At 41.2% G+C, this 25,313-nt stretch overlaps 1 protein-coding gene across 9 annotated transcripts in view; it reads left to right on the top strand.

The window, feature by feature from the left end:
* Positions 1 to 2,458: 2,458 nt before the first annotated feature.
* The window catches only part of IQSEC3 (IQ motif and Sec7 domain ArfGEF 3), a 202,240-nt gene continuing 179,385 nt past the window's right edge, over positions 2,459 to 25,313 (top strand). For 4 of the 9 annotated variants that reach the window (XM_078376287.1, XM_078376288.1, XM_078376289.1 and 1 more), the window contains exon 1: positions 2,463 to 3,395. In XM_078376287.1, the coding sequence (XP_078232413.1) occupies positions 2,719 to 3,395 (677 nt within the window). In that variant the 5' untranslated portion in view covers positions 2,463 to 2,718. Of the gene's footprint in view, positions 3,396 to 25,313 lie in introns of all 9 variants that reach the window. The other 5 variants (XM_072999881.2, XM_072999884.2, XM_072999882.2 and 2 more) reach the window with 3 other exon arrangements.

The following is a 25,313-nucleotide window of genomic DNA, read 5'->3' on the forward strand; positions in this document are numbered from 1 at the left end:
CTGTGGCTTTCCAGATATTGTGGAACTCCAATTCCCATCAGCTCCAGCCAGTATAAAGAAAGACTGCTAGGAAAATTTGAAGGCAACAGGAAAAGACCCGTTTCCATCAATGAAAGGTGGATTGCCTCTATAAAAGAAGCCAGTCTTGAGTATGTAAGGGCTGAACAGGACCTTTAACATTGCAAATACCATAGAACATTAACCTTGTTAATGACAGGACCTTTTGCAGGTCACTAATCCGTGGAGTTTTCATAACTCAGAAGTGGCTTGACATCACATAACAACAACAGCAACAACCCTAACCTCACTCCAAAGCAGCAGATTGGGTGTTGGGCAGTAATTACCAGAAGCATAAAGTTTCTTTAAACATGGCCCACCGTTGATTCATTCAAGTAAACATGAAGCACCCTTTTCCTTCAGTAAGAAACAATAATCATGTTTGAGTCCAAACACTCATCTCCACCTTGGCTAATTTCACAAGGCAGGATGGGCAAGATTCCATAAAACACAGGATGAGTTTCAAGTCTTCCAAGCAGATTATCTGCATCTTCAGGCTGCACAAGCTGAAAGGTATGCATAATTTTAATAAGATGACTGTGCATCTAGTCCCGACTGTCTCTGATTATGTCCAAACATATTCAGATCTACCTTTTATGCATATTAAGAGACGATGTGGGTGCCAGAGCCAAACTGAGAAAGCCAATAAAACCAACCAACAAACCAGAATTATTATGTGGTTTTTGTTTAAAATATCAGGCTGGGAGATAAGAGGAAAATGTTGAGAATTAGTTCCTATGATCAAGGAAATAAAGACAACAGGCCTTACATAAAAAGGCTCGCTGCATAAAATAACTGTGGGGTTTCTATGATGTAATGGATTTTCTCGCTAAGGGGGTTGTAAGTCAGAATTGCTCTATGGCATTTGCAAAAGCAGCAAGGAAAATCAGCAATAGGAGGGAGAGTGGAGAGAGAGAGCAAAAGGCAGAGTAAATCTGAGCAAAAGCTCTTCTGAGAAAAGATTAAAAGAAAACACAGAAGGATCTTTCTTAATATTGTTATTTGTTTAGGAAAGATGATTTTAATATTTAGAAGTTGTTTATACTGTACAGTGTTGTCCTGATTGTCTTCAAATGAAGCCAGATCAGGCAACAAAAATGACAAGATAAAAACTAGAGGGAAACACAAACAGTGAATAATGCAGCAGTCAACCAGCATATTATGAAGAAGGAATTACTTATTATGGAAGGTGACGCCACTCTCCCATGCAAGGATCTATAGCAAGCAATCAGGTTATGTCAAAAGCCTCCCACAAAAGCCAAGTCTCAGCACTCAAGGATGGGGAGGGCATTCAACAGATTTGGTGCCACAGCTGGAAAGACCATGTCCCTTGTATCTGGACACATATTTTAGTTGAGAGGAAGACAGAGGTGGTGGAACATGTGGGTCAAGATCTCTTATACTGATCTGAGATCTTTATTTATTGGTTACATGGCTATCTTGCCTTTCTTAAGTTCTTCATGGTTCAGGTTTCTTTCCCTTTCAACCTTCCAACAATGTGTGAAGCAAGCCAGGTTGAAAAAGGACTAACTGGCCCAAGGTCACAGGGTCTGTATTCCGGCATAGTGAAGGTTAGACCTTTATTCTGCCATGGCCCATCTTAAAAATGACACCGCATTGGTTCTTCACTTAGTAAATCAACTACACATGGATCTGGGCGCAGCTCAACAGAGTGAGGAGAAAGAGTAAGGCAAGAACTGCTACTATGCCAAGTCCGGTGTTCTCTCAGGACCTCTTTCCTTGGTTTCTTGGCTTGTCGTACCCCCCCCCCCCCGCGTCCTTTTCTATACCCAACCTTATCCTTCCCTTCCCGCCCCTTATCTTTCTTACCTTTCACCTTTCTCCCCCCTCCAATTTGAAACCCTTCTTTCCTTTCTCTCCCGCCTCCTCTTTGCTCCCCTTCCTCACGACTTTCCCCCTTGCCTCCTTTCTTCTCGACCTTCCAGTCTTTCATTTTACCACCCTGCCTTTCTGTCATATTGCCTCCCCCCCGCCGCCCCCCCCCCCGGCCCCAAGCGTGTGTCTCCCTCGCCTTCCCTTTCTCCCTCTTTCCTGTCCCTTGAGGTTTCCTTTCCCGCCAAGGGCGCGCGCGCGCGCGGGGGGGGTGTCGTCCGGACCACACGGGTCAGGGTCCGCCTCCCCTCCTCTGGCCTCCTTGGACCCAGGACGCGGAGGCCGGAGAAGGCACTGGCCAGCCCGCGGTCCTTTTGCCAGCCTTCCTCACTCCCTCTCCCTCTCCTTTTCTCTGCTCCCCGCCCTCCTCCCGCCACCTTCGCCGTCCTCTCAGGTAGCCAGCCCTGGCCTTTCCCCTTCCCCACAGAGCCCGGGAGAAGGGGGGGGGAAAGAGAGGAGGGGGCGGAGCTTCCCCAGGCCCCTCCCCGCTTGGGGCATGACGCGAAGGAAGCGAGGCAGGCGCCAACCGCCCCTTGCTGCTGCTGCTGCCGCTGCGTGTGTAGGTTCGTGCGTGCGCGTGTGAGCGCGCCGGTGCCCATGCGAGCGAGGGAGCGAAGGAGGCGCGCGCAACGGAGCCGCTTCCCCTCGCCGGAGCGTCCCCGGTAAGGCGAAGGGGAAGCGTCCCGAGAAGCGGCGAGGCCAGGCGAGGGTTGCCGCCGCCGCCGCCACCTGCGGGGGAAGGAGGGGGGGCCCGGCCGGCCGCGGGGCATGGAGAGCCTGCTGGAGAACCCGGTGCGCGCCGTGCTCTACCTGAAGGAGCTCACGGCCATCGTGCAGAACCAGCAGAGCCTCATCCACACGCAGCGCCAGCGCATCGACGAGCTGGAGAGGCGCCTCGACGAGCTCAGCCACGAGAACCGCAGCCTCCGCGAGCAGTACGCCCTCCCGGACGGGCCGCCGCCGCCTCCTCTGCCTCCGAAGCTGCCCGCTCCCCCGCCGCCTTGCCCGCTTCCTCCCCAGGGCCAGCCGCCGCAGCAACCGCCGCCGCCGCCGCCGGCGGAGCGTCAGCCGCCCGAGCCGCTTCAGCACCACCAACAGCTCCCGGCAGCACAACAGCCGCCGCCGCCTCCGCAGCAGCAGCAGCAGCAGCAGCCCTCCAGCAGCAGTGGCGGGAGCAGTGGCGGCAGCAGCGGCAGCAGCAATAGCACCGCCACCTCCACGTCCACCACCGCCACCGGCGGGAGCAGCGGCAGCGGCGGCAGCAGCAAGCAAGTTCAGGCCGGCCCCAGCGGAAGCCGGACGTCCGCCCCGCACCAGCACCCGCCTCTCCACCAGCACCAACATCACGAGAAGGAGACCCGGGAGAAGAGCTGCTGCCCGGCCCTCCTCCACCACAAAAGCCCCCAGACCCCCCTCGGCAAAGGCGTCCTGAGCAGGAGACCGGAGTAAGTCAAGAAACGGGGGGGGGGGGAGGAGAAGAGAGAGAAAGTGGGTGGGTTGGAGGAGGAGGAAGGTGGCTCACGAAAAGAGGGCTCAGTGGCCTCTCTCCCCCCCTTCCCCCAAAAGGAGGGAAAGGAAAGGTGAGGAAGAGTGAAGGGGGACAGATAAAACTAACCTCGGGATCCCCTTCTAAGGATCTACCCGCCATCCCACGTCGTGCCTCCTCCTCCTCCTGCTGCAATCCAATCGAGAGGGCGGATAGGGAAATCCCTTCCTTCCATTTCCATAGGATACACGGAGGAGGGGGAAAATGCCTAGCTAAAAAGGCATTCATTTTCTTCTGGCATCTTTTCTGCTGATCACTGTATTAACTAAGGCTTATGTTCCCCCAGCTCTTTGAAATCAGGACCTTCTTTTGGGCATGCCTCCGTTGTTCTGCCACTAGCACATGCGTTTGTGATGAAACACGGGCTGTGTGTGTGTGTGATGGTTGGAAGGATTTGCAAAGGAGAGAGAGTACACACACACACACACAAGCGGCAGGCAGCTCTTGTGCAATCCTTTGAGCTGTGCTGCTTCTAGCTTCTATTACACAACTAGGATTTCCCTCTCCACTAAGTATGTGGTAGAAGCATACTGCAGATACTACTTCAAATGCAAAACCTTGTTATACTGTTGTGATGCAGGTATCTTTTGCCCACCGGTATACAGTTTGGTTGGGTGGCTCCCAGTTTCTAAAGTGGCAAAGAATTCTATAAAGGATTTCCTTGTTTCAGCAAAGAAAGCCTGGCAGTCCCTTTTTGTCTGTGTATTTAGTTAAACATGATATAAATAGTCAGGATGGTATATGCTGCAATGGATGTTCTAGAACAATGGTGGGGGTTTATGCTTTTCTGGGTTGTGCATATATAGAATGGCAATATGCTTTTAAAATACATTGAGCTAGGGACCTCTTACCTGCCTCCTCAAAGTATCTTTAGCAGGTAAGATGGCATTATTCTCTATACATATATGTATGGGTGGAAGTATTGCAGCCCAGTAGAGATAAAGATAAATATTAACTGTGAGACATATAAAGAATATAGAAGCCAGCTTGCATTTTAAAGTGCCAACCTTGATCTTTGACTTCCGTGGTGCTGATGAGATTAGAGGCATTGGGGCCACTTTTGGACTACAAAACCCTGCCAATTTCTTGATTCTTGATGGTTAGTTGAAATGTGAGGTTAGAGAGTTATTTGAAAGCCATAGGAGGGTAAAATTATATGCCATTTCAAGAGCTGGCCTATTTCTCTTTTGACTAAGAGATGTGTCTGATGAAGTAACTGATGATAATAATGTTTTTTTTTACAAAGTATAAAATAGATGATAATAGGATATTTGCTTCTAGTAGCAATCAAAAGGTGACTGTTTGGCTTATTGAACTCATAGTAAGAAATGTTTTGCCAGATGTTAATGCCTGCAGGATTGGGCCCATATTCCTTCCCAAAGGCTCTTCCGTGTATGGCTGCCATACATTCAAAGAAACAAAATTCAGTATTGTTGTAACAGTGCAAAACTACTTATGTTCAGGAAGAAGGACAGAATTCATTTTTAAAACTATCTGGTTTATGCACTTAAATGAGTGCTACAAACACACAATTGCCCAGATGTTCAATTCCTCTAATTTACCGCATACATATCCAGACAGAATGTGGATCTGCTTTGAGTACATGAGTCTGAACATCTCTTTCCTATAACAGACCGTATGTATGTATGTATGTATGTATGTATGTATGTATGTATGTATGTATGTATGTATGTATGTATGTATGTATGTATGTATGTATGTATGTATGTATGTATGTATGTATGTATGTATGTATGTATGTATGTATGTATGTATGTATTTCAAAAAGGGAGATAGGAAATATCCTCTTAGTCCTTATCACCTAAATGTTTAAGGGGGAAATTGTTCAGGATTTTTTTAGGGGAAGTAGACAAGGTAACAGTCCTCAGACCTCCTTTCACATAGTAGGATGTTGAGAGTAACCTCTTTTTATGATGTAGTGTAAGCAAAGCAAGGTGCAGATGCAATACTCAGCGTGCAGAATGGCTCTATCACTGAAACCATTTTACAAATCTACAGTATTTACTTGGAAAGTTCTTGTATTGCATCTGAACACTCTCTTGCAATAGTCTCCTGGATCCCATAGTGGGGTTGCAACTAGACGTTTGTGAAATAATTTTGGTCAAGAGTACGTAGGTGGGTAGTGAATAATAAAATCAAGATTCTTGTCGGTATCACACGGGCAAAGTCCATATATGTGAGTGATACATCTTGCCCCATTGAAATGCTAGTCATTTCACTCTAGTATTTTAAGCAGTAAATGATGTCGTTGCTTCTTATGGAAATGTCAATTGCATCTCACCCCAACTCCAGTCACTTCAATGGAATGCTGATCAGGATAGGAAATAGCAATTTATTAAATGGTAAAGAGATGTACCATTCGAGTGCATGAGTGTCATGAATGGAAGGAAGAGGTTTGGAGTAATTTGCCCCTCCCTTCAGAGGGCTACGTACACCGTTGTGCAGTCTTGCAGATACTGTATATTACTTTTTGTGACAAAACAACAGAAGTTCAGGGGTGCTTCGTTTAATGCATTTATATGTATTGACTCTCAACTCAAGGACCACTCAGAGGCCTCTTTTTATTATGATATAGTTTGGCAGCCAGTCTGTTTTGAAAGCCAGCTGAAAGGCATAGAAGATGCTGTTCTGGGCGTTGTAAGGTCTGGATTAAACGGTGGCACTGGATTTCTGTTTTTTGATCCTTGGTAAAGATCAGGGGGTGAATATCCACCATTCTGGTGGATATTACAAAAATAAGTATTTCATGGATTCTGCAATGGCCTGCTATGAGGGATCTAATTGCCTTTGAGCCACAATTCACCCGGCAATTCTCCTGCACAGCATTACTGTTGTGTCACTCCCAGTAAGGTTTTTGCAAGAGGCCTTTCTCATGATTTGTATCCTTAGGGTACATGCTGCAAACCAAATTCTTTCTTTGAAGAGGTCAGCTTCTCTGTCTCGGTCATAATTTCTTAAAAAGTAAATCCTATCGATTTCTGTGGGAAATGCTTTCTCATCTGTGCACTGAGATCCTCATGTTGTGAAATCCAAGTTTGGACGGTTCAGAATTTTCATCTGCTGCAGAGCTGTGTTGTGTTGCTGGTACAAATCAATGTTTTGTGAAGTTGCTTTGACTCAACTCTTGCTGTTGCCCATCCTATGTTTTTAAATCACTGCCAAAGCAAGTCTTACGATTCAGATGGTGGCTCACATTATGTTGTATAACGTAAGCAAAGTCATACATTCTGATCTATTTCTTACTGGTAAATAGAGAGTCCCCGCCATGACTCTTGGGGACACATGGACGTATTCCAGGCCAAAAGTGCATGCACACTGCCAAGAATCATGGCAGGGGTTCTTAATTTACCAGTGAGGAATAGACCAAAATGTATGACTTTGCTTACGTTATGCAACAAGATTTTGGCTATTGTATTGAGAAAACTCAGGGAGGTCCAAGTGGATTAAATTCAGATGGAAGAAATGTTCTCTTCTAGAAACTATAGCACTATTATTATTAATAAGGTCCTTCCACAATTACTTTAATAGGTAGGAAGGTTATATAGAGATAACATTCCTTGATTTGTATTGAACACTGGTCATTTTTTGTATCCAGGCATGTGGATCAGGGTGCAAACGTACATTTTGGATTTATGGTGTAAGACACTCAATTGCTGCAGTTATAGATTTCCTATACCATTAAAGCTCTAAGTGGGAAAGTTTCCATCTGTTTTGCTGGAGGTGGCTCATAATTATCCCTAGTAGATTTGCTTTGCAGTTAGCTGTGGAGGACCTCCTCTGATTTAGAGGCCTCTAACTGCCCAGGAGCAAAACATGGCAGTTAAATTTCTGGCTAGAACAAGTCCAGGGTTGTTGTTTAGTCGTTAAGTCATGTCCGACTCTTCGTGACCCCATAGACCAGAGCACGCCAGGCCCTCCTGTCTTCCACTGCCTCCCGGAGTTGGGTCAAATTCATGTTGGTATTCAAATTAAGTCCAGGGTAAAACATAATAGGGTAGCTATACACCACATGTTTATCTCCCTTTGTCCCCAGCTTGTAGATAACAAACAACAGAGAAGAGGAAGTTAAGAAGCTGCCTTATTCCACAGATAACACTGGGGGAGGGGGCAATCTGCTCTTACTTACAAATGCTTTGGACCACAGTTCCTGACCTTTGGCTGTGCTGCTGGGGTCTTATGGGAGCTGTAGTCCAGGATATAAGGAAGTCAGTATGCTGCCTTCCCCAGTTCTCCAAATGAGAGTCGCTCACCAGAGTGGTTGGCAGAGGTCTCTTACAGCGCCCTCTATCTGATCCTTAAAACTCACAATGGCTAGGTTGCACCACAACTAAGGAATGGTGAAATGAATATGGAGCTATATGTACTGAAAGCAAATACTGTATGTATGTCTGTCTCTAAGCCAGATGTAATGAATGTGTGACGTCAGACCTTCTGTTAGATCTGCTAAGTGTGGCCAAGGGTGTGGAGTGATAGGAGTTGTACTCCAACAACTGGAGGGCTATATTTCCTCCTCATCCTCTTAAGACTGTGGTTTCCCCAACTGATTCCCCTTCAGGCATGTGGAGCTACATTTGTACATATCTACCCAGCACTACCCTTGCTTCTCATTATTATCTCTTCTGTGGCAGATGAGAAGTGGAAAACCCTTTATAAGTTGGGTTGTTTCAATTGAATTGTTCTGTGAAACCCCATCTACACTGAGAGTGGTATGTTGATAATAATCCTCCAATAATTTACCCTCAGGTGGAACTGGAAGTAAAACTACAAACACAGAGAAAACAAACTTATACAAATGGATGTATATTGAAGATCATGTAATTTTGACTAGGTTTTTTTTTTATCCAGCAGATCAGTTATGCACAGTATGGTTGTTTGCAGCTGCATACATAAGGTAGATGCTCATAGAGACCTTGCCTACAAAATCAGAACCAAGATATATATATATACGGTGATGATTTTGCCACAGGAATGGGGCTTGCTATTCATTATCATCCCACTTCCTCTCTAAGAACATCTCAGATGATTACCTCTCTCAAAGCTTTTGAGGCAGGTCAGCTCTCTTTTCTAAATGCAAATAAATAAATAACAACAAAAATAAGGCCATTTGTTTGAGAATGTTTGGCCTCAACTCCCCATTGACTTCCCACAAGGTTTGTCAAATTTGCATCAGGCAGAAGCAGGCAAGAACACCACCTTGATTGGATAACTTCATATTATAAGACTTAGCTTCAAATCATTCCCAGATGTGTGAAGTATAATTTCTGCCCCCACACTGTTTTTCAGTATGCTAAGCAACCATTCTGCTTGCCTTTTGCTATTTTTCTTTTTGTATCTCCTCCTCCTCCTCCTCCATACCCTTTTCATAGCAAGGGAAGAATTAAACCTCTTGCCCAAAAATGTGTTCAAATGTTGCTATCTTAATAGTCAGGTGGGATTTTCTCAGTGGGCTTATTTGAATAAGTTGAAACCCAAAGGATACATTGCTGGATAAGACTGACAGTATACTTGCAAGTTGTGGAAGCCTTTATGGGGGGAAAAGAGACAGACAAATCCAATAATTTCCAAGATGTTAACTTGTAAGTGACCTGTGAATGCTGATTTGAAGAATTCAATGGCTTCTTGCTGAGCACGAATGAAAAATTGTTAGTTTGCATTATTTAATATGCCCTCTGCCTGGTTTGAATAATTATTGGGAAAGGGGAATACAGACTGCTGGTTTGGCGTAATGTCACAGACAGTGCCACCGTGCTGGCATGAAAAGGATGCATTATCACTGTTGTAGACAGATAGGCCAGTGCAAATAATCATGAACATTCATTTGAAATCAATTCATTTGGAATGTGCTGTTGTAGGAAAGTGGAGTATCAGGAAAACAAATATGTGGACTCCATAGCAAATCAAGATGAAGTCTCATTAGAAGCTAAAATGATGAAGCTGAGATTATAATATTTTGGACGTGTCCACTAGGATCCTATTAATGGCACACAGCATCGTAATTAAGTGGGCATACATCTCTGGGGTGAACTGCAGCAAGTTACGATATTTGCCACTGCGTTTTGAGATGCCTGGTTTGGTGCACAAAAGCAAATGCTTGCACTGACTTTGTAACTCATGGCAATTTGCTCCCGAGCTTTAAGCCAATTCTTTTTCATTTGTTTTGTTTGTATCGTAGGCTGCCTTTCTCCTGATAAAGGTGCCACCGGCAGCTCACAGCATCAAAACAAGTAAAATTAAAAACACAATAAATCACACATTAAAAAGCAATTACTGTAAACTGTAATGATAATTAAAATACATTAAATGATTTAAAACATTTAAAACTTCAAAGCAAACTTTGGTAAAAACCAGCACCCTGGGATTCAGTTATGGTTATTAAAAGCCTGCCTGGAAAAGTGGATCTTCAGCTATTGTTGAAAGATAAAGGGAAGTCGGCTAGTGTAAGCTCCCAAGGGAAAGCATTCTATAACCTGGGAGCAGTCACATAGAAGGCCCTCTCTCATATCTTTATCAAATGTGCTTGCAATGGCAACAAAACTGAAAGGAGAGTCTCTTATCGAGATCTTAAGGGCCTGGAAGGCTCATATGGTTATTCAGATAGCCTGAACCCAAGGTTCATAGGGCTGTACAGGTAATAACCAGCAATTTGAATTTGACCTGAAAACAAACTGGTAGCTACTACAGTGTTTGTTGTGCTGGTGTTAAAATAATATAGGATTCTAAACAGGAACCCAGGAATTATTGGAAAAGACAATAAGGCTAGGAAAAGTTGAAGGCCTAACATGAACTGGATTGGCTCAATAATCTTTAGGTTGCAAGATCTGAGATGGGCTGTTAATTACAGGATCTTTGGAGATCATTGAGTTGATAGCACAGAGCAGCAGCAGCAACAAATTAATAATAACAATAATAACAATAATAAAAACAATAATAATGGCCACAAACCAGAATTCTGCTGGTGTTTGCATTACGTTTGTTTAACTGTCTATGGTTAATTGATGAGGTGCTTGAACACATCTAGTCACTCAGCTGATTGTGCAACTGAGATTTACCACTGTACCTCATCTATTAGCTATAATTAGTTATGGCAAATTATGTAGACCATATGTGAATATCAATAGGATTTTGGCAAATATTAATACTCATACTCATACTAAAAAAGCATTCATGTAACTCTTGAGCGTTTGAAGCCCTTCACCATTATCTCAGTAATCCTTATAATGCCTCTGTAACGTAGGTTACTATTACTGTATTATCCTCTCAATGTAGATGCAAGGACAGGGTGCAAAAAACCTAGCCCAACAGACTTTGCTGCCTGAGGCAGTACATAAATTATGTTCCCTCTCCATACTCAATTCACATTTAATGCTAGACATGTTGTTCTGGCATCTGACTCAGAAAAGCATACAAACATTTTCCTTACTACTTTTCTGCAGTAAAAAAATATGAATGATAAATTCTTGACATCCAGGCTCTACTACCTAAGCCTCTTTCTTCCTTAAATGCAGGATTGAACTTGCTTGCAGTGGAGAGATGGCAACTTCAGGGGTAGCATTTCAGTTTGAGGGCAGGGTATGGGGGGAATATAGTTTCATGTAAGTTAGGATATAAATATCTTAATTTAGAAAAATTATGGAGTAGTTCAAAGCCCTGGTCTTTAACATATTCAAAATTGTGCTATGTATAAATGTGTTTTTAGTATTGATTTTCTCTGTTGATTTTATCTTAATACTTGTTTAATTATTTTTAAATATTTGTGTACTTACTGTTTTTAGTTTTAGCTTTTTAATGATGTAAGCTGCCTTGGGGAAAAAGGCAGGGTAAAATATTTTAAATTAGAGTAGATAAATAAATACATACATAAACATTCACAGAGAAATAAATAAATAAATAAAAGAGCAAATGAGACTAACGTTTTTAAAGAACACCTGCTCTTGTCAGTTCATCCCCCTCAGAGTTAAAGTTGTTCTCAAAGGGTAATTATGTGTGACCTGAAATGTAAAACGAAAATCTCTTTCGTGTGGCACTCAGAAAGGAAGAAGAATATGATACAACCATTGGCCAAAATCCTGCTGAGTTTTTTTTTTTTTGCTTTTATTATTATTTATTTTTATTCCAACTTCTTTTAAGTCCCTATATTGTTTTTTTTTGTTTTTTTTTGTACTTTTTATTTTTTATAAGGGATAACAGAAAGGAAAAGGGAATTGGGATTGATGAGGAAGAGGGGAGACAATAACATACTTTCATCCATTCTGTACCTATTGCCATATCAAGATTTTAAATTATTCTATTTGCTCTTTTCTGCCTTCTAGATTCAGTTCTCCTTTCAATATGTACTGTTCACAAGCTGCCTGTTGATTCTGTCCACTTGTTAAATAGATCCCATCTTTCTGTTGCCTTTTGCAAGGGATAGTCCTTCATGATTTCTGATAAAATGTCCATTTCAGCTATTTCCCGTATCTTTTCAATAAGATCTTCTTGTTTCGGTACCGTTGATCTTTTCCAATTTTTAGCATATAAAATTCTAGCTGCTGTAACTATGTATATAACTATATAATTCTTTGACTTATCTATATTTTCAGGTATCATACTCAATAAAAACAGTTCTGGGGTTAATGGCACTTTACAGAGCAATATTTGTTCCAACATTACATGCACTCTTTTCCAATATTGTTTCGCTACTCCACATGACCACCACATATGATAATAGCTTCCCACTTGTGATTCACATTTCCAACACTTATTTGATACATCTGTATACATCTTTGACAATTTTTCTGGGGTCATGTGCCATCTATAAAACATCTTATATATATTCTCTTTAAAGTTCACCGATCTTGTAAGCTTTATATTATTTTGCCATATTTTCAGCCATTGATCAATATCAATGTTATGCCCTATATTTTGTGCCCACTTAATCATACATTCCTTAACCATTTCATCTTGCATCTTAATTTCCAACATATAATTATACATTTTCTTAACAGTTTGTTCTTTTGAACCTAATAAAAGTTTGTCAAAAATCGTTTGCTCTAAGTAGAAGCCTTCTATTTTATCTTTTGTATATCTAGATTCTAGCTGTGCTCTAGGCCACCACTCTATATATATATATTCTGTGACTCTAGCTCTTCTTTAGACTTTAGTTCACCATCCTTTTTTAATAGATCTTGATATTTTAAAAAGTTTGTTTTTGTCATAAGACTGGGTTGGATAAAGGCCTCTAACGGTGACAAAAATCCTGCTGAGTTTTTTCAGAGTGATGCAATGATCTTAAATTTTGTAGGTGAATTGCTACAAACGAAACAGTTAGTATTGGCATTTGCTCTTGTGAGCTGAGTCGTACAACTCCACGCACAACAGCAAATGCCTATGCCAGCTGCTTTACCTCCAGCAGTTCATCAAGGAGATTTATGTCAATTTTGTTATGTTGGTGGCTGTCGGTAATAGGACTTCAGCATTAATAACAAATTCAAGTGGCAAGTGCTGATGGAAATGGAGCTGTGATGGGGCCACTGAGAAAGAAGAGAGAAGTAACCACTTACGTGGTAGAAGACTCTCAGTCTGCAGGGACACAAATCAAACAAAAATAAATAAGTAAATTTTAAGAAAAATGGTCCAAAATGATGCCCTCCCCCACCCCAAAATAGTGGGGATTGAGTACTTTCTGCAGCATTGTCAGTTGGAAAACACAGAAAACGAAAAAATGTCAGCATACTGATTTCTTCGACTGCCTTATGACCATGCCCTGGAATCTCAGGAATTGGGTAGGAGTAGCTGTGTGGACTGTGTGGAAAGGGGCACCCCTACCCCAATATTTCAGAGAATGCCTCAGTGTTGTGGTCACAAGGCACCTATGGAACTGATTATCTTGCAGCGTAACCCTTTTAGGGTTTGCTCAGACATGATGCCCACTGAGTTCAATGAGGCTTACTCGCATGTAAGCATTTATAGGACTGTGTTGTGTGTAGTTTTATGACCTGTTGTAATCTTGGGCACAGCTATACAAGTGAAGCTTCCCCCCCTCAAACCAGTGAGGCTTACTTTGAAGTAAATTTGCATGGAATTTCACTGCTTGTGTATGTTTATTTGGAAATAATTTATATTGTACTGTAGATCTGTTTCAGCTTCTGCATCTCACAAACTTTTAAATTAACTTGTCTGCTAATATTATGAAAAAAAAAGGGTATGGTCTGCAGAACTGTTGACATCTTATTCTGAGAGAAAAAGAAACATGGAGTACCTGGGATGAGAGGTTTCTCTTCCTCAAACACTTTCATCCTCTTTTATCTGCTGAAAATGGTCTAGGAAACGATAATGATGTGACCTATTTTATATCTGAAATATCGCATTCTTAGGAACAAAAACTGGTTCTAGTGAATCACTGATACGTTTCTGCAACATGAGCCCCAACTTATGTAAGCAGACTCTAGTGAGTTGATTTCCCATGTTTTCATAAGGATTCGCCATATCTGCGTGGAGCATTTGCACTGGGGTAAAGCCTGCTTTGGTTTTTGTTTTATTTTGTTTTGTCTCTGTGTTTCCAATGGATTTTTTTTTTGACGGAAAACTGTCACAAAATTAAATTCGTGTTCAGAAATTGTGTTCAAACACACTTGCTAGGTGTGTGTGTGTGTGTGTGTGTGTGTGTGTGTGTGTGTATTTCTATTTCTCTTTATAGACACACAGCTTTGGGTTGGTCAGTTTGAAGCTAAAAATGTCTAATTGTAGCCTTAATCATAACTTTCCAAGGTTGCTTCCCATTTAGAAAAAAGACAGGGCTTCAGTGCATGCATTCTCCCCTCTCCCCTGGTTCTGGCTCAGTTTAAGACTCCCGAGGGAGGCTAGTTTGGAGCAGTAGCACTTGTTGATAGGACAGAAGTGTGTTTCTAAGGAGGACAGTTGTGTCCGGCTTTGTGGAAGAAAAAAAAAAAAGCAAGACAAGATCTGTCAGAACTTTAGACAGATCACTGTGGTAGGTGTTGGTTGGCGCTCACTCAAGGAGAGTGGTTGTCTCAGTAAAGTGCAGAAGCCTTCTGAAGGTTGCTTGAACTGGACCTTCTGTTAAGCCTGCCAAAAAACCAGAAAGGTTTTTAGATGGTGGCGGTTATAATTCCCAGCATCCCCCTGCCAGAACAGCCCCTGGGAATGGTAAACCTAAACAAGCCAACAAATATTTTCTATCATTAACTCTGCCTTCCCGCTATCTATCTGTATCGCTCAAAAGGCTGTTAGACGGTTCTGTACCTGTCATCCATGATCTGGGCTGGAGAGTGGTTCCCTCCACATCTGGAAAAGCCACATCTTCTTACTTGTAAGGTTCCAGAGTAAGTGTAAAGTTAGTCACTGAGGCACAATGCCTTCATCTCTTTGTCTGTCTCTGAGCCAGAAAGGGAACTGAGACCAGAAAAAGCTTGGGGATTGAAGCCATTAGTGTAAGTTTGCCCCTTAGCTGTGGAGTGTGTCATATCTTTAGTTCTGTATATCCTGTAGCTGATAGGAGCATGATGTTATCAAAAAGCTAAATGTGGCAAGTCTTTGGCCTTTTATTGAGAGTTGAGGCCATTATGTTCTATTTTTGTTTGTTCCTTTTGTTCAATATACACAATTATGTAAGTTGTAGAAAGACTGCATTTACAGGAGGTGCTGTTTTCCATTTATACAAAGCCCCCTTATGCATTACTTCTTTATACAATGGATTTTCTCTGAAATAAAATCATTACACAACTAGTGTCAGCAGGCACTAAAATTAAATGTTTTGAGGTTTTAGCTGTGATAAAATAATTTTGCCTATATTTGTTCACGGCGCCAGTAAAAGCAACTAATTAGGCAATGATCTTGGATTCTCAGAATTTCCAGGGATTTTATTTAAAAAGGACAGTGGTAATCAAAATGGAAATAAGGAATGCATGACTGAACAATTTCTACATCAGTTACTTGTCCAGGGCTTCAGTCATGATTCTTAAGGTTTTAGTCCTCAGCCTCTCCCCGAAAGGATGGCTGTTATGAAACAGAAGTAGTTATCTGCATCTTCTTCATCTACCTGAAATGTACAACCATATTGTTCTATCTAGTTATGTAGGTCCAACATGCAATACAATATTAATTGAAATGTGTAGCCTGGGATTGAATAGTTCACATGCAATACAATATTAATTGAAATGTGTAGCCTGGGATTGAATAGTTCACATAGGAGAAGATTCAGGACCATGGACAGCAACCATGAGCTAAGCACATTTTAAAGTCTAAATGCATTGGTCACATAAATCTATGGTACAGCAGAAATATATAGCGACATGCAATGCTACTTTTAAAAGGATCTATCCCATTGTCCTGCTGTAATATGCAAAGGCCATTGAAATGACAACAAGGCTATTGTTATTCAGTTACTGTCTCTGTTCAAAGTCAGGCTAAAGGTACATCCCCAGGTGGACTTTTCGGTATTATAGCAATGTAGGGGGAAAAGCAGTTCTCACACTACTGTTACAGCATATGATAGATATTACATAAATGAGTGGATATTTCCAAATTCACCAGCAGCTTTTGGATGTGAAATTTCAAATTCAGGGGGAGGGACGGGGTCAAATATGAAACATCACAGGTAGTCACCTAGTCAAAGACTAATGCCATTGCATGTAATCCATCAAATGCTATCAGATTATTAAAATTATAACATGTCAAATGCAAGATAAACTGTGAAATATTATATGTCAGCCGTTAAACATTTTCAATTGCCAGTAGCAATTGCCAATTGTCAGACATTGAGAGATGTCAAATATTCTCTGAACATTTAACAAATGTTCAAGTATTCAGGCTCAAGATTGGCAGAGAAGAGTTTAGTAGCAAATTTCTTTCAGCTTTACCAAAAATAGAGAACCTTTAAAAAAATCAGTATTTTAACAGACATTGCCCATATGTGTGCAAATTTGTTGCTGGAAACATGAGTCTGCAAAACATATGCTACAAGACACGCATATGTGAGTGATTGATGCATAATGCTTATCTGTAGATGACAATACATCTTTATTATTTAGATAGGGGAGGGAACCTTCAGCCTTTAAACCTAATTTATGCTATGCATCATTGTAATCCAGTTCATGGAGAGTCAATAGATGGCCAAGCTCCATCATCTCTCCCTCGACACCAACTCTTAGAATGGGGAGATTATTCCACATGCCACCAGCTCTCGCATTTGGAAAGGAAAGCTTCTAGAATCCATTGGGGTTTTTATTCACAGTGTTGGTCCCAAGTAATGATAAAGTTGTAATCTCAATTGTCTCATATATTCTGTTGAATTAGTTGGCCATGCGGGTAAACAAGTTCACATAGCAGCTAGTGTTGGACTAGACCCACATTCAAATCTTCACTCAGGCATAAGATTCAATGTGCGACTTTTGTCCAGCCACTCTCTCTTAATTTAAACTATGTCACATGGCTATTGTTGTGGGAGGGATCATATATCTAAGAGGAAGAGTGAGATATAAATATGCAGCACTTCTAATTAACATTTCACTTATGTTCATTCATGGCACGAACAGAATAGTCACAGAAAATTAAATCAGAGCCTGGGATTCATTCTAGTCTGGCAAAAAGATGTGGGTAGACAGAAAGTAGAATACATGCTATGAGAAAAGCCAGGCAGAGGGACAAAGAGCCAGAGGCCAGGGAATGATTCCTGTAAAATTCTAACTGGGAAGTGAACAGCTGGCAAAGAGAGCCTACAAAATCCTAGCCAAAGCGGCTACATTTTTTTCTTTGGCAATTGTTACGGCCATACAAGATGGGAGAGTGCCCAGGATGCCTGCACCTGTAAAAGAAACAGAAGGGCTCAGCTGATGCTATCAACATTCCACATCTGAAGCCAAGAGGGCTTTATAGATCGGCTACTCTGACACTTGGCAGTACTTGGCATTGTTGTGAAAAATACTGCACACACCAATTCCAACCACATCACGGCTGGTCTGTGTGTGCAGCTAAAGCAGGAGATAGAAAACATTGGTTGCATCTCTTCAACCTGGGGAAAGGCTATCCTTTTTGACTCCATAGATATAAGTTACCTGTCATCAAAGATGAACACAGGGAAATGGGTGACATGACATCACCTGTTAAGTCATGTGCTATCTTGTGTCATCAGTGTTATCTCCCCTCTATGGGTAAAAGTACCTGCACTGCAAAGTTACACCAGTTGGATAACATTTGAAGTGTTGCGGCTCTATCATATAGGATCCTAGGGTTTGTCATTTTCTTTTCTTTTTAAAATACAGTTTTATTAGTTTTCTGACAACATGCAACTACAAACACTGGAAAGTAGAGCAAAACAAATGGAGGATATTGAGTCACAAAGGCAGTAGTTTTCCTTGATTTTACATAAATTGACTGACTGATTGATTTCCCTGTTATTTATTGCTCACTCTTAGTTGTTTAATGTAGTTACTTAATTTTGACAGGCTTTTGTTAGCTTTATTGATTTATTTAAATTTTTAAAATTTTAATCTAATCTGTAAAGAAACTTTTTCAATGTGTTTTAGGGTGGGCTAAATTTAGAGCTGAAGAACAGATAAGGAGATAACTGAGTAATTGACGAATTCTCAATTTTTATACCAAGTTTTAAAAATTCATTCATTCATTCATTCATTCATTCATTCATTCATTGTAACCAGATAGAGTAGGGACAGCTGGGTGGTACAGCGATGAAGTAAGGTTTGGTACATCATCATGGATGAATTTTTTGAGAACAGGTCTATACTGGTGATGATGGATAGCGGGGAATATGACATTGGGTGGAGGACAGGCTGTTACAGGTGAGCGCCCCTATATATAATATCTTTCCCATGTTCTGGTCCTCCACTCAACCAGTAAAATCAAGGTAACTCTGGCAGCTGACCTTCTGAGCCACACATGTTGCTCTTAAATGCCAGGTAAGTCCAAAATAAATCTGAACTAATATTAGATCTGATAGAAGATGAAAAGGTCAACCTGGTAAGTTTAACTGAAACCTGGGTGAGAGAGGAATAGTCCCATCCTAATTATGCCCTCCAGGATATTCAATCCAGCATCATGGCAGGTCAGAGAGGCAAAAAATAGTTTGTTGCCATAATCCATAGAAACTCCATTAACATCAGGAAGATTTCTGTCCTGATGGGCCCAGGTTTGGAGTGTCTTCACCTGGAAACAGTGGGACAAAATGGAACAGGTGTTGGTATGCCACTCTCCCTGCTATCCAACACACGCCCTCCCAGAACTGATGGATTCCATTACTACTGTTGTGTTGAGGTCTCCTAGACTTTTACTTCTGAGGAACCTAGTGCCTAGAAACAGCTGACTGGAGCAGGTCTGAAGTTCATGCATGCCATGGCTACCATTGGCCTGTACCAATAAGCCACAGGACCTACACATGTTGCAAGTTACACCCTTGATCTGGTGTTCATGTTGGGTCAGAAAGAGGATGATCTGAAGGTGGTGAACCTTGAGTCCTCACCCTTGTTATAGTTACATCATCTCCTGCTGAGATTTGCACTCTGCACAACTGAACCCCTCTGTGGGGAGGAGGGACCTGTTACCATAATCTATCCCTGAAAACCGATGCATCTGCCTGGTTTCCAGAGTGTTGTAGGATTTTTTTCTGGATGATATAGTTGGAACTCCTGTAGACGCTCTGGTCACCCACTTGTACTGAGCAGTGACTCAAGCTGTAGATATAATCAGCCTCTACCTAGAAAATACAGAAAAGGTCACCATAAGTCGTAATTGACTTGTCTAAATCATTATTACATTGATAGCAATCCTTGTATAAGGGATATCAATATTGTCTTAATATAACAACCCCTGGACACTCCCACCACATGTGGATATATGTTTCAAATAACCATGTGAGCTCCAGCAATTCATTGTTAGATTTCTATGCATATAGCTGTGTTTCACTGGTGTTTGATATTATTCTCCCTTATTCTTTATGAAACTGTATTCACTGGGACTTTTGACCACATGCTTTTCCATTAATCTCCTGTCCAAGTCTTCCCCGTAACTGTCTAATCTCTAGTGTCAATGTATTACAACCTCCAGTGTCACCATTTGTTAAAACTCTATAAATTTTGGAGCTACTCTCTTTAATTATACAATGATGTGATCTCAAAAGGTCTTAGTGGTCTCATTATTTGATTCACACTTATTTGTTTGTTTAGATTTACACCCTGCCCATTTAGTGGACAAGTCACTACTCTCGGCAACTTCCAGAAAATAACAAGAGTATACAACAGAATTTAAAAAATGAACATATAAAATTGAAAAACCCTTATAAAACCTAAAAAATAGTTCAATTACACTAGTAAAATTGATAATTTGGTACAATTGTACCCAGGTATACTTTGTCTGCCCTAATTGTTCCTTTAATTCTTGTCTTGCTTTGGAATGGATTTGTAGTTTTCTATATATTTCTTTACTGCTATAGCCCAGAAGAGTGTACTAGAGCGGTCTGGAAGGAAAATCCTAAATGATCTCATTAATCAAAAAGTTCTAGGATCCTGTAGGATGGAATTATGACAGATTAGATGGCGTCAAATTGGTATAAATGTGTGGTGTGGATCTCCTCTGTGTGTTTGGAATGGGGATACTCTCATCCCTGTTTTCTGCTTCTAAGCTGGCATGCTTATTTGTCGGATTTAGAGAGGCAGCAAGCCAAATACATGTTTCCTTAACACTTTTGTGTTGCCATAGTCAAAGTATAAATGTTTGAAACTGCAGAAACATCCTCTATTTCTTTCACAGAAATAGTGAGGAATTCTTAGTAGAAGTGGGATCAGCAACAAAATGTTGCAGCATGGGGTGCTTCTGTTTAGCCATGCTGCCTTCTTTGTGGATGCTCCATTCCATCCCCCCCTCTCCCAGTCTGTTCCCTACCTCCAAACAGTCAGCATTCCATGTCTACTGAGCATGCTCAGTAGGCTTCTTCCCATGACCCACACAACAGGTTCTCTCCCCTCACCTAAGATTATTTGTACTTCTCCAAACTGTGGGATTTCCACCAAGCCAGATGGCATCTCCTCTCTTCTATACGATAGGCATTTGGAAATTAGTACGCTTTTAACACTATAACTTTGTATAGTTCTAGACCGCTACCCTTTGGCTGTCTTTACCTAATATATTTCTGGCGTGCAATGTTTTCTTAGTCCTAAGGATGATTGGTTTTTGATGAGCCCTGGATGATGAATGAGCAGTTGGGTGATCAATTAATGCTGAATCATCATCATAGCATGCTGTCAAGTCAATTCTGACTTATGGTGACCCTTTCCAGGTTTTTCTAGGTAGAGAATACAGAAAAGTGGTTTGCTGTTCCCATTTTCTGGGGGCGGGGGTGCCCTGGGACTGTGCAGCTTGCCCAAGGCCACGCAGGCTGGTTCTGCTCACAGGAAGCACAATAGGGAACTGAACCCCCAGCCTCTAGCTCCGCAGCCAGATACCTAAATCACTGAGCTATTCAATGTGCTATAAAATAGAAATTTATTGGATTGCCAAGGCTAGTTGGAAAGAGTTGTAGGAGATAATTAAGATTATAACTATTATGTTTAATAATGGTTTTGGATGATTACTCAAACTGTGACACAAGAGTTGCAGAACTGCTGTCCTTCCATGCCTTTTTATTCAAAATATCAAATGACAGTACAATCCAGAGCTTTTCCTTATCATGACATGAGAAAAGGCAGGGGAATATGTTTCTTAGGATGTTTTAGCTTGTTATGCATGTTAATAGATGCTAAGCTGGGAGTACCTAAATGTAGAAAGACCCAAATGTAGCTTTTGAACTCCAAAAGGGGGGGGGGAGATATGAGGGAGGGATACATAAACTAGATTAAAGTTTGACACAAATCAATGTTTCAGTTTGTCAGCTCTATTTGTACCTTATACTGTACCTGAACACATGAAGGACTAAATGAATGATGATGTGAGGATTCACTTAGGCTCTAACCTGCACAATCTCCCTCCACCTGGAATTAAGGCGTGTGTGTGTGTGTGTTCAGTGCAAAGGTCTGCTGAGTTGCTTGTAAGCACATTTGGCTGAATGCATTTACATTGGGAATCAACAGTCATGAGGATGCTGTAATCATGAACCCATATCCAGGTGCCTCTACACTAAACAGTCCCTTATTTCTTGGTAGGGTCCAGTCATGGAGGCTGGGGCTTATGTATGTACAGCCATCTGCTATCTTTATTAGAACCCTAATAAAGAATAAAGAACCGGCTTTCAGGCATAAAACCTGAGCTTGCAACATTGTCTTTCTATTTTATATTGGAAAAAATCACAGTCAAGACCACAATGCTACAATAATTTGCATTATTGTTTTTTGATTTTAACAAATGGCAAATTGCCATCTAAGTTTATCCTCTGTTAGTCAGTGATTTTGCTTTCTTGACAGTATGTGTATTTTTAAATTTTGCAAAACTGTTCAGTGGTGGTAAAACAAAAAGCCTTGTGAAACATTGCACATGCCTCTCCATGAAATCATTTGAAAGATGGGTAGTCTTTGCAGTTGCTAGTCATGGAATGGCATAATGGTAGCTGAAAGGTTAGAGTGGCATTCATTTTAAAAAGGCAGATAAGGTACATCCACAAATTAAATTGCCTCATTCCCGTTGATAAACAATCAAACTTTATGAGCTTATGCAGGACGTAATGGCAAGTCTAGACTCAAACACTGGAAATAGTCTTTTATATTGAGTCAGACTGTTGCTCCATCTGACGGGGTATCGTCTACAGTATTTGGCAACAGCTGTCTCTGGTTTCAGATGGCTGGCTTTGAGCCCTGTTTGGCAATCTCAGTGACTGAATCTGGGACTTCCCACATGGAAAGCCTGTGGTCTGTCACCGAGTCCTTCAGGGTGGATCGTTGCCCCACCAAACTGAGTCCTCTCTATTCTGACTGATCGTGGCTCTCAAAGAATCAAGCAGAAATTGTGTGTTTTGTGCTGTCACACAGGAAATGACTTGTAGCAACCCTAATAGGGCTTTCGAGCTAAGTGAGATATTTAAGGAGTGTTTCTCCCGGTTCCAGTTCACCCCTTCCCATGAGTTTTCATGGCCAAGCATGACGGAGTCTGTCACTCTATCCACTGCATCATGTTGAGTATCAAACAGCTTGCTACATGATAATTATTTTCACTAGAGGTGCCAGGGTTTAAAACCAGGACTTTTGGGGTGCAAGGTGTAAGCTATAACCCTTCCTAATAATCCAGATCAAATTAGATTCACTGATTCATCTGAATAATCTAAACTGTACAGGCTTGCACTTATTTACTTATAGTTGCATGTTTGGGTACTGAAGAAATAAACAGAAATTGATGCTCCCAGAAATGTAAATTAGCCCTCTTCCCACCCTCAAATTTTAGCTATTTTGCCAAGCCAAGCCCAAGCCCTTTCAGGACTGTCTTTGTGCTTTGTTTAGAAAATGGAGATTCTCTGGATGCTGAATTCTGCATAAAATATTGATTTCTTGCACAGTGTATTTGCTCAACAATGGAATAGACACCAACTTGTTTATGACCAGCTTAAAAAGTATATTACCCTACCAAGAAGGGTAATTATGGCAAACAGTTACTAGCATTCTGGCCTCTTTTTCTTGATTGCAGCTGTCCTTTGTTCTTTGTGTCAGTGTGAAAATGAAGGACTGTAAAAAGAGAGAGAGCCGGGAGGAGGAGCTGGGAAGGAGACCATCATCCTAATAGGCAAGATATTTTAAGGAGTGACTTTACCATTTCTACTCCTTCCACTCTTCATCCCAGTAAGCTTCCATGGTTGATTGGGAAATCAAACCTGAGTCCTAGTCCATCTCTTCATCCACTAACATTTTGGCCAAACTGAGCCACTCTCAGTGGTTTAGATATCTGGCTGCAGAGCCAAGGTTGGGAGTTTGATCCCCTACTGTACCTCATGTGAGAAAAACCAGCCTGTGTGGCCTTGGACAAGCTGCACAGTCCTGGGGAGGAAGGAACAAAGGAGGAAATGGTAAACTACTTCCAAGTAGCCTCTATTGAAAAAACCCTGAAAAGGGTTACCATAAGTCAGAATTGACTTGGCAGCTCATTATTATTATTATTATTATTATTATTATTATTATTATTATTATTATTATTATTATTATTATTATTATTATTATTATTATTATTATTATTATCATCATCATCATCATCATCATCATCATCATCATCATCATCATCATTCAGAAATACATTTCTACCCATTGTATGCCGAGAGTTGCTGCTTGACAGGATTGGTTGCTTCCTTTCTACTGGTTAAGGATTGAAATTCATCCCAAGCATCTTACAACATTAACATTATTGGAGGCTGGGTGAAACAGCCTCCTGGTCCTGCGATAATGTATAGTTTCCAAGCGTGTGAAAGACTACAGCCTCCTCTTTGTCCATTTGATTCATCCTCTCATACACGGGTTTTTGTTTGCTTTGTTCTTTTCTGCTTGATTCTTTTTTTTCTTTTGGACATGCTTGGTATTTTCTCTGTTTCTGTCTCTTATTGTTGTTTCTCTTCTCAGCATTCAGCACTACTTTATTTCCTGCTGTTTATCTCCAATAAAAATCCTTCGTTTATTTTCCCTTTGGGGTGGAGGGAATCCATTAGAAAACAAAGTAAGAAATCCTCCCAGCGCAACAGATGGGAAAAATTATTTGATTTGTTATAAAATTATCTCTATCCTGTTATCTTTGCTTAGGTCACAGCCAAAGAAGAATAAGAAAGGCAAGGAAAGGAAATGGAAAGATAATGTATGATAGATTTGTCAGCCTTAGGCATAGACTTGTCAGTTTTCTTTATTGTACAGCATCTAGTGCAACACTGGATGCTTGCAAAATAACTAGAAAGATGCCCTGCAATGCTGTAGAAATATGCAGGGAAATATCGGTTGGGTTCATAATACAAAGAGGGATTTTGTTGTTGTTGCCCAAAAGTATGAGAAATACAGGGTGGATATGAATTTTAAAAATCAGATTTTCTTTGATAATTTAATTTTTAGCAATCCACATTTTAATTTAAATGATGATTGGTGGCTAAATTAATCCCAGGCTATAGATAACAAGCATGGTCATTAGTGTCTCTAATCACCAATGGGGCTTGTGAGATGGCACTGGTTAGTTAGAAAAGAAATATATCCAGTACACAAAATCTGGTGCTGAAATGGCAGTGTTGTTGTTTAGTCGTGTCCGACTCTTCGTGACCCCATGGACCAGAGCACGCCAGGCCCTCCTGTCTTCCACTGCCTCCCGGAGTTGGGTCAGATTCATGTTTGTAGCTTCAATGACACTGTCCAACCATCTCATCCTCTGTCATCCCTTCTCCTCAATGAAGAACTGACTATCAACAGGGATCTTAAAGGTTGAGATTTATGCAACAACTTATGCCTAAATACAGTCTCTAGATTGGGGCATGTATAAATCTATAAATATTCAGCACGAACTCCCACTCTTTGTCTGAGGAAGTGGACTTGTCCATAAAAGCTCACAATAGCAGTTACTCTTTAAGGTGACACAACATGTTTGTCTTCTTTATTTTTTCTATTGTTTTTGCCTGATAGGCTAGCACAGACTAACATGGCTACCACTTGTAAAAGAGAAAAAGTGTCCCAAGGCTACTCACCATGCGTCATGGTTGAGAGGGAATTTAAACCAAAACACTCCAGTCACAGCCTAACACTTTGTTTCCTTTTGTTACTTACATTTGGAATCTACTTGGAAGTAAAACTGGAGAAAGAGAACAGCTTGGATGGAGACACTGGGAGTGCAGGACTGCTTAAGCAACCAT

Source organism: Pogona vitticeps, chromosome 5 (genome assembly GCF_051106095.1).
Source record: "Pogona vitticeps strain Pit_001003342236 chromosome 5, PviZW2.1, whole genome shotgun sequence".
In the NCBI taxonomy this organism is placed as follows: Eukaryota; Metazoa; Chordata; class Lepidosauria; order Squamata; family Agamidae; genus Pogona; species Pogona vitticeps.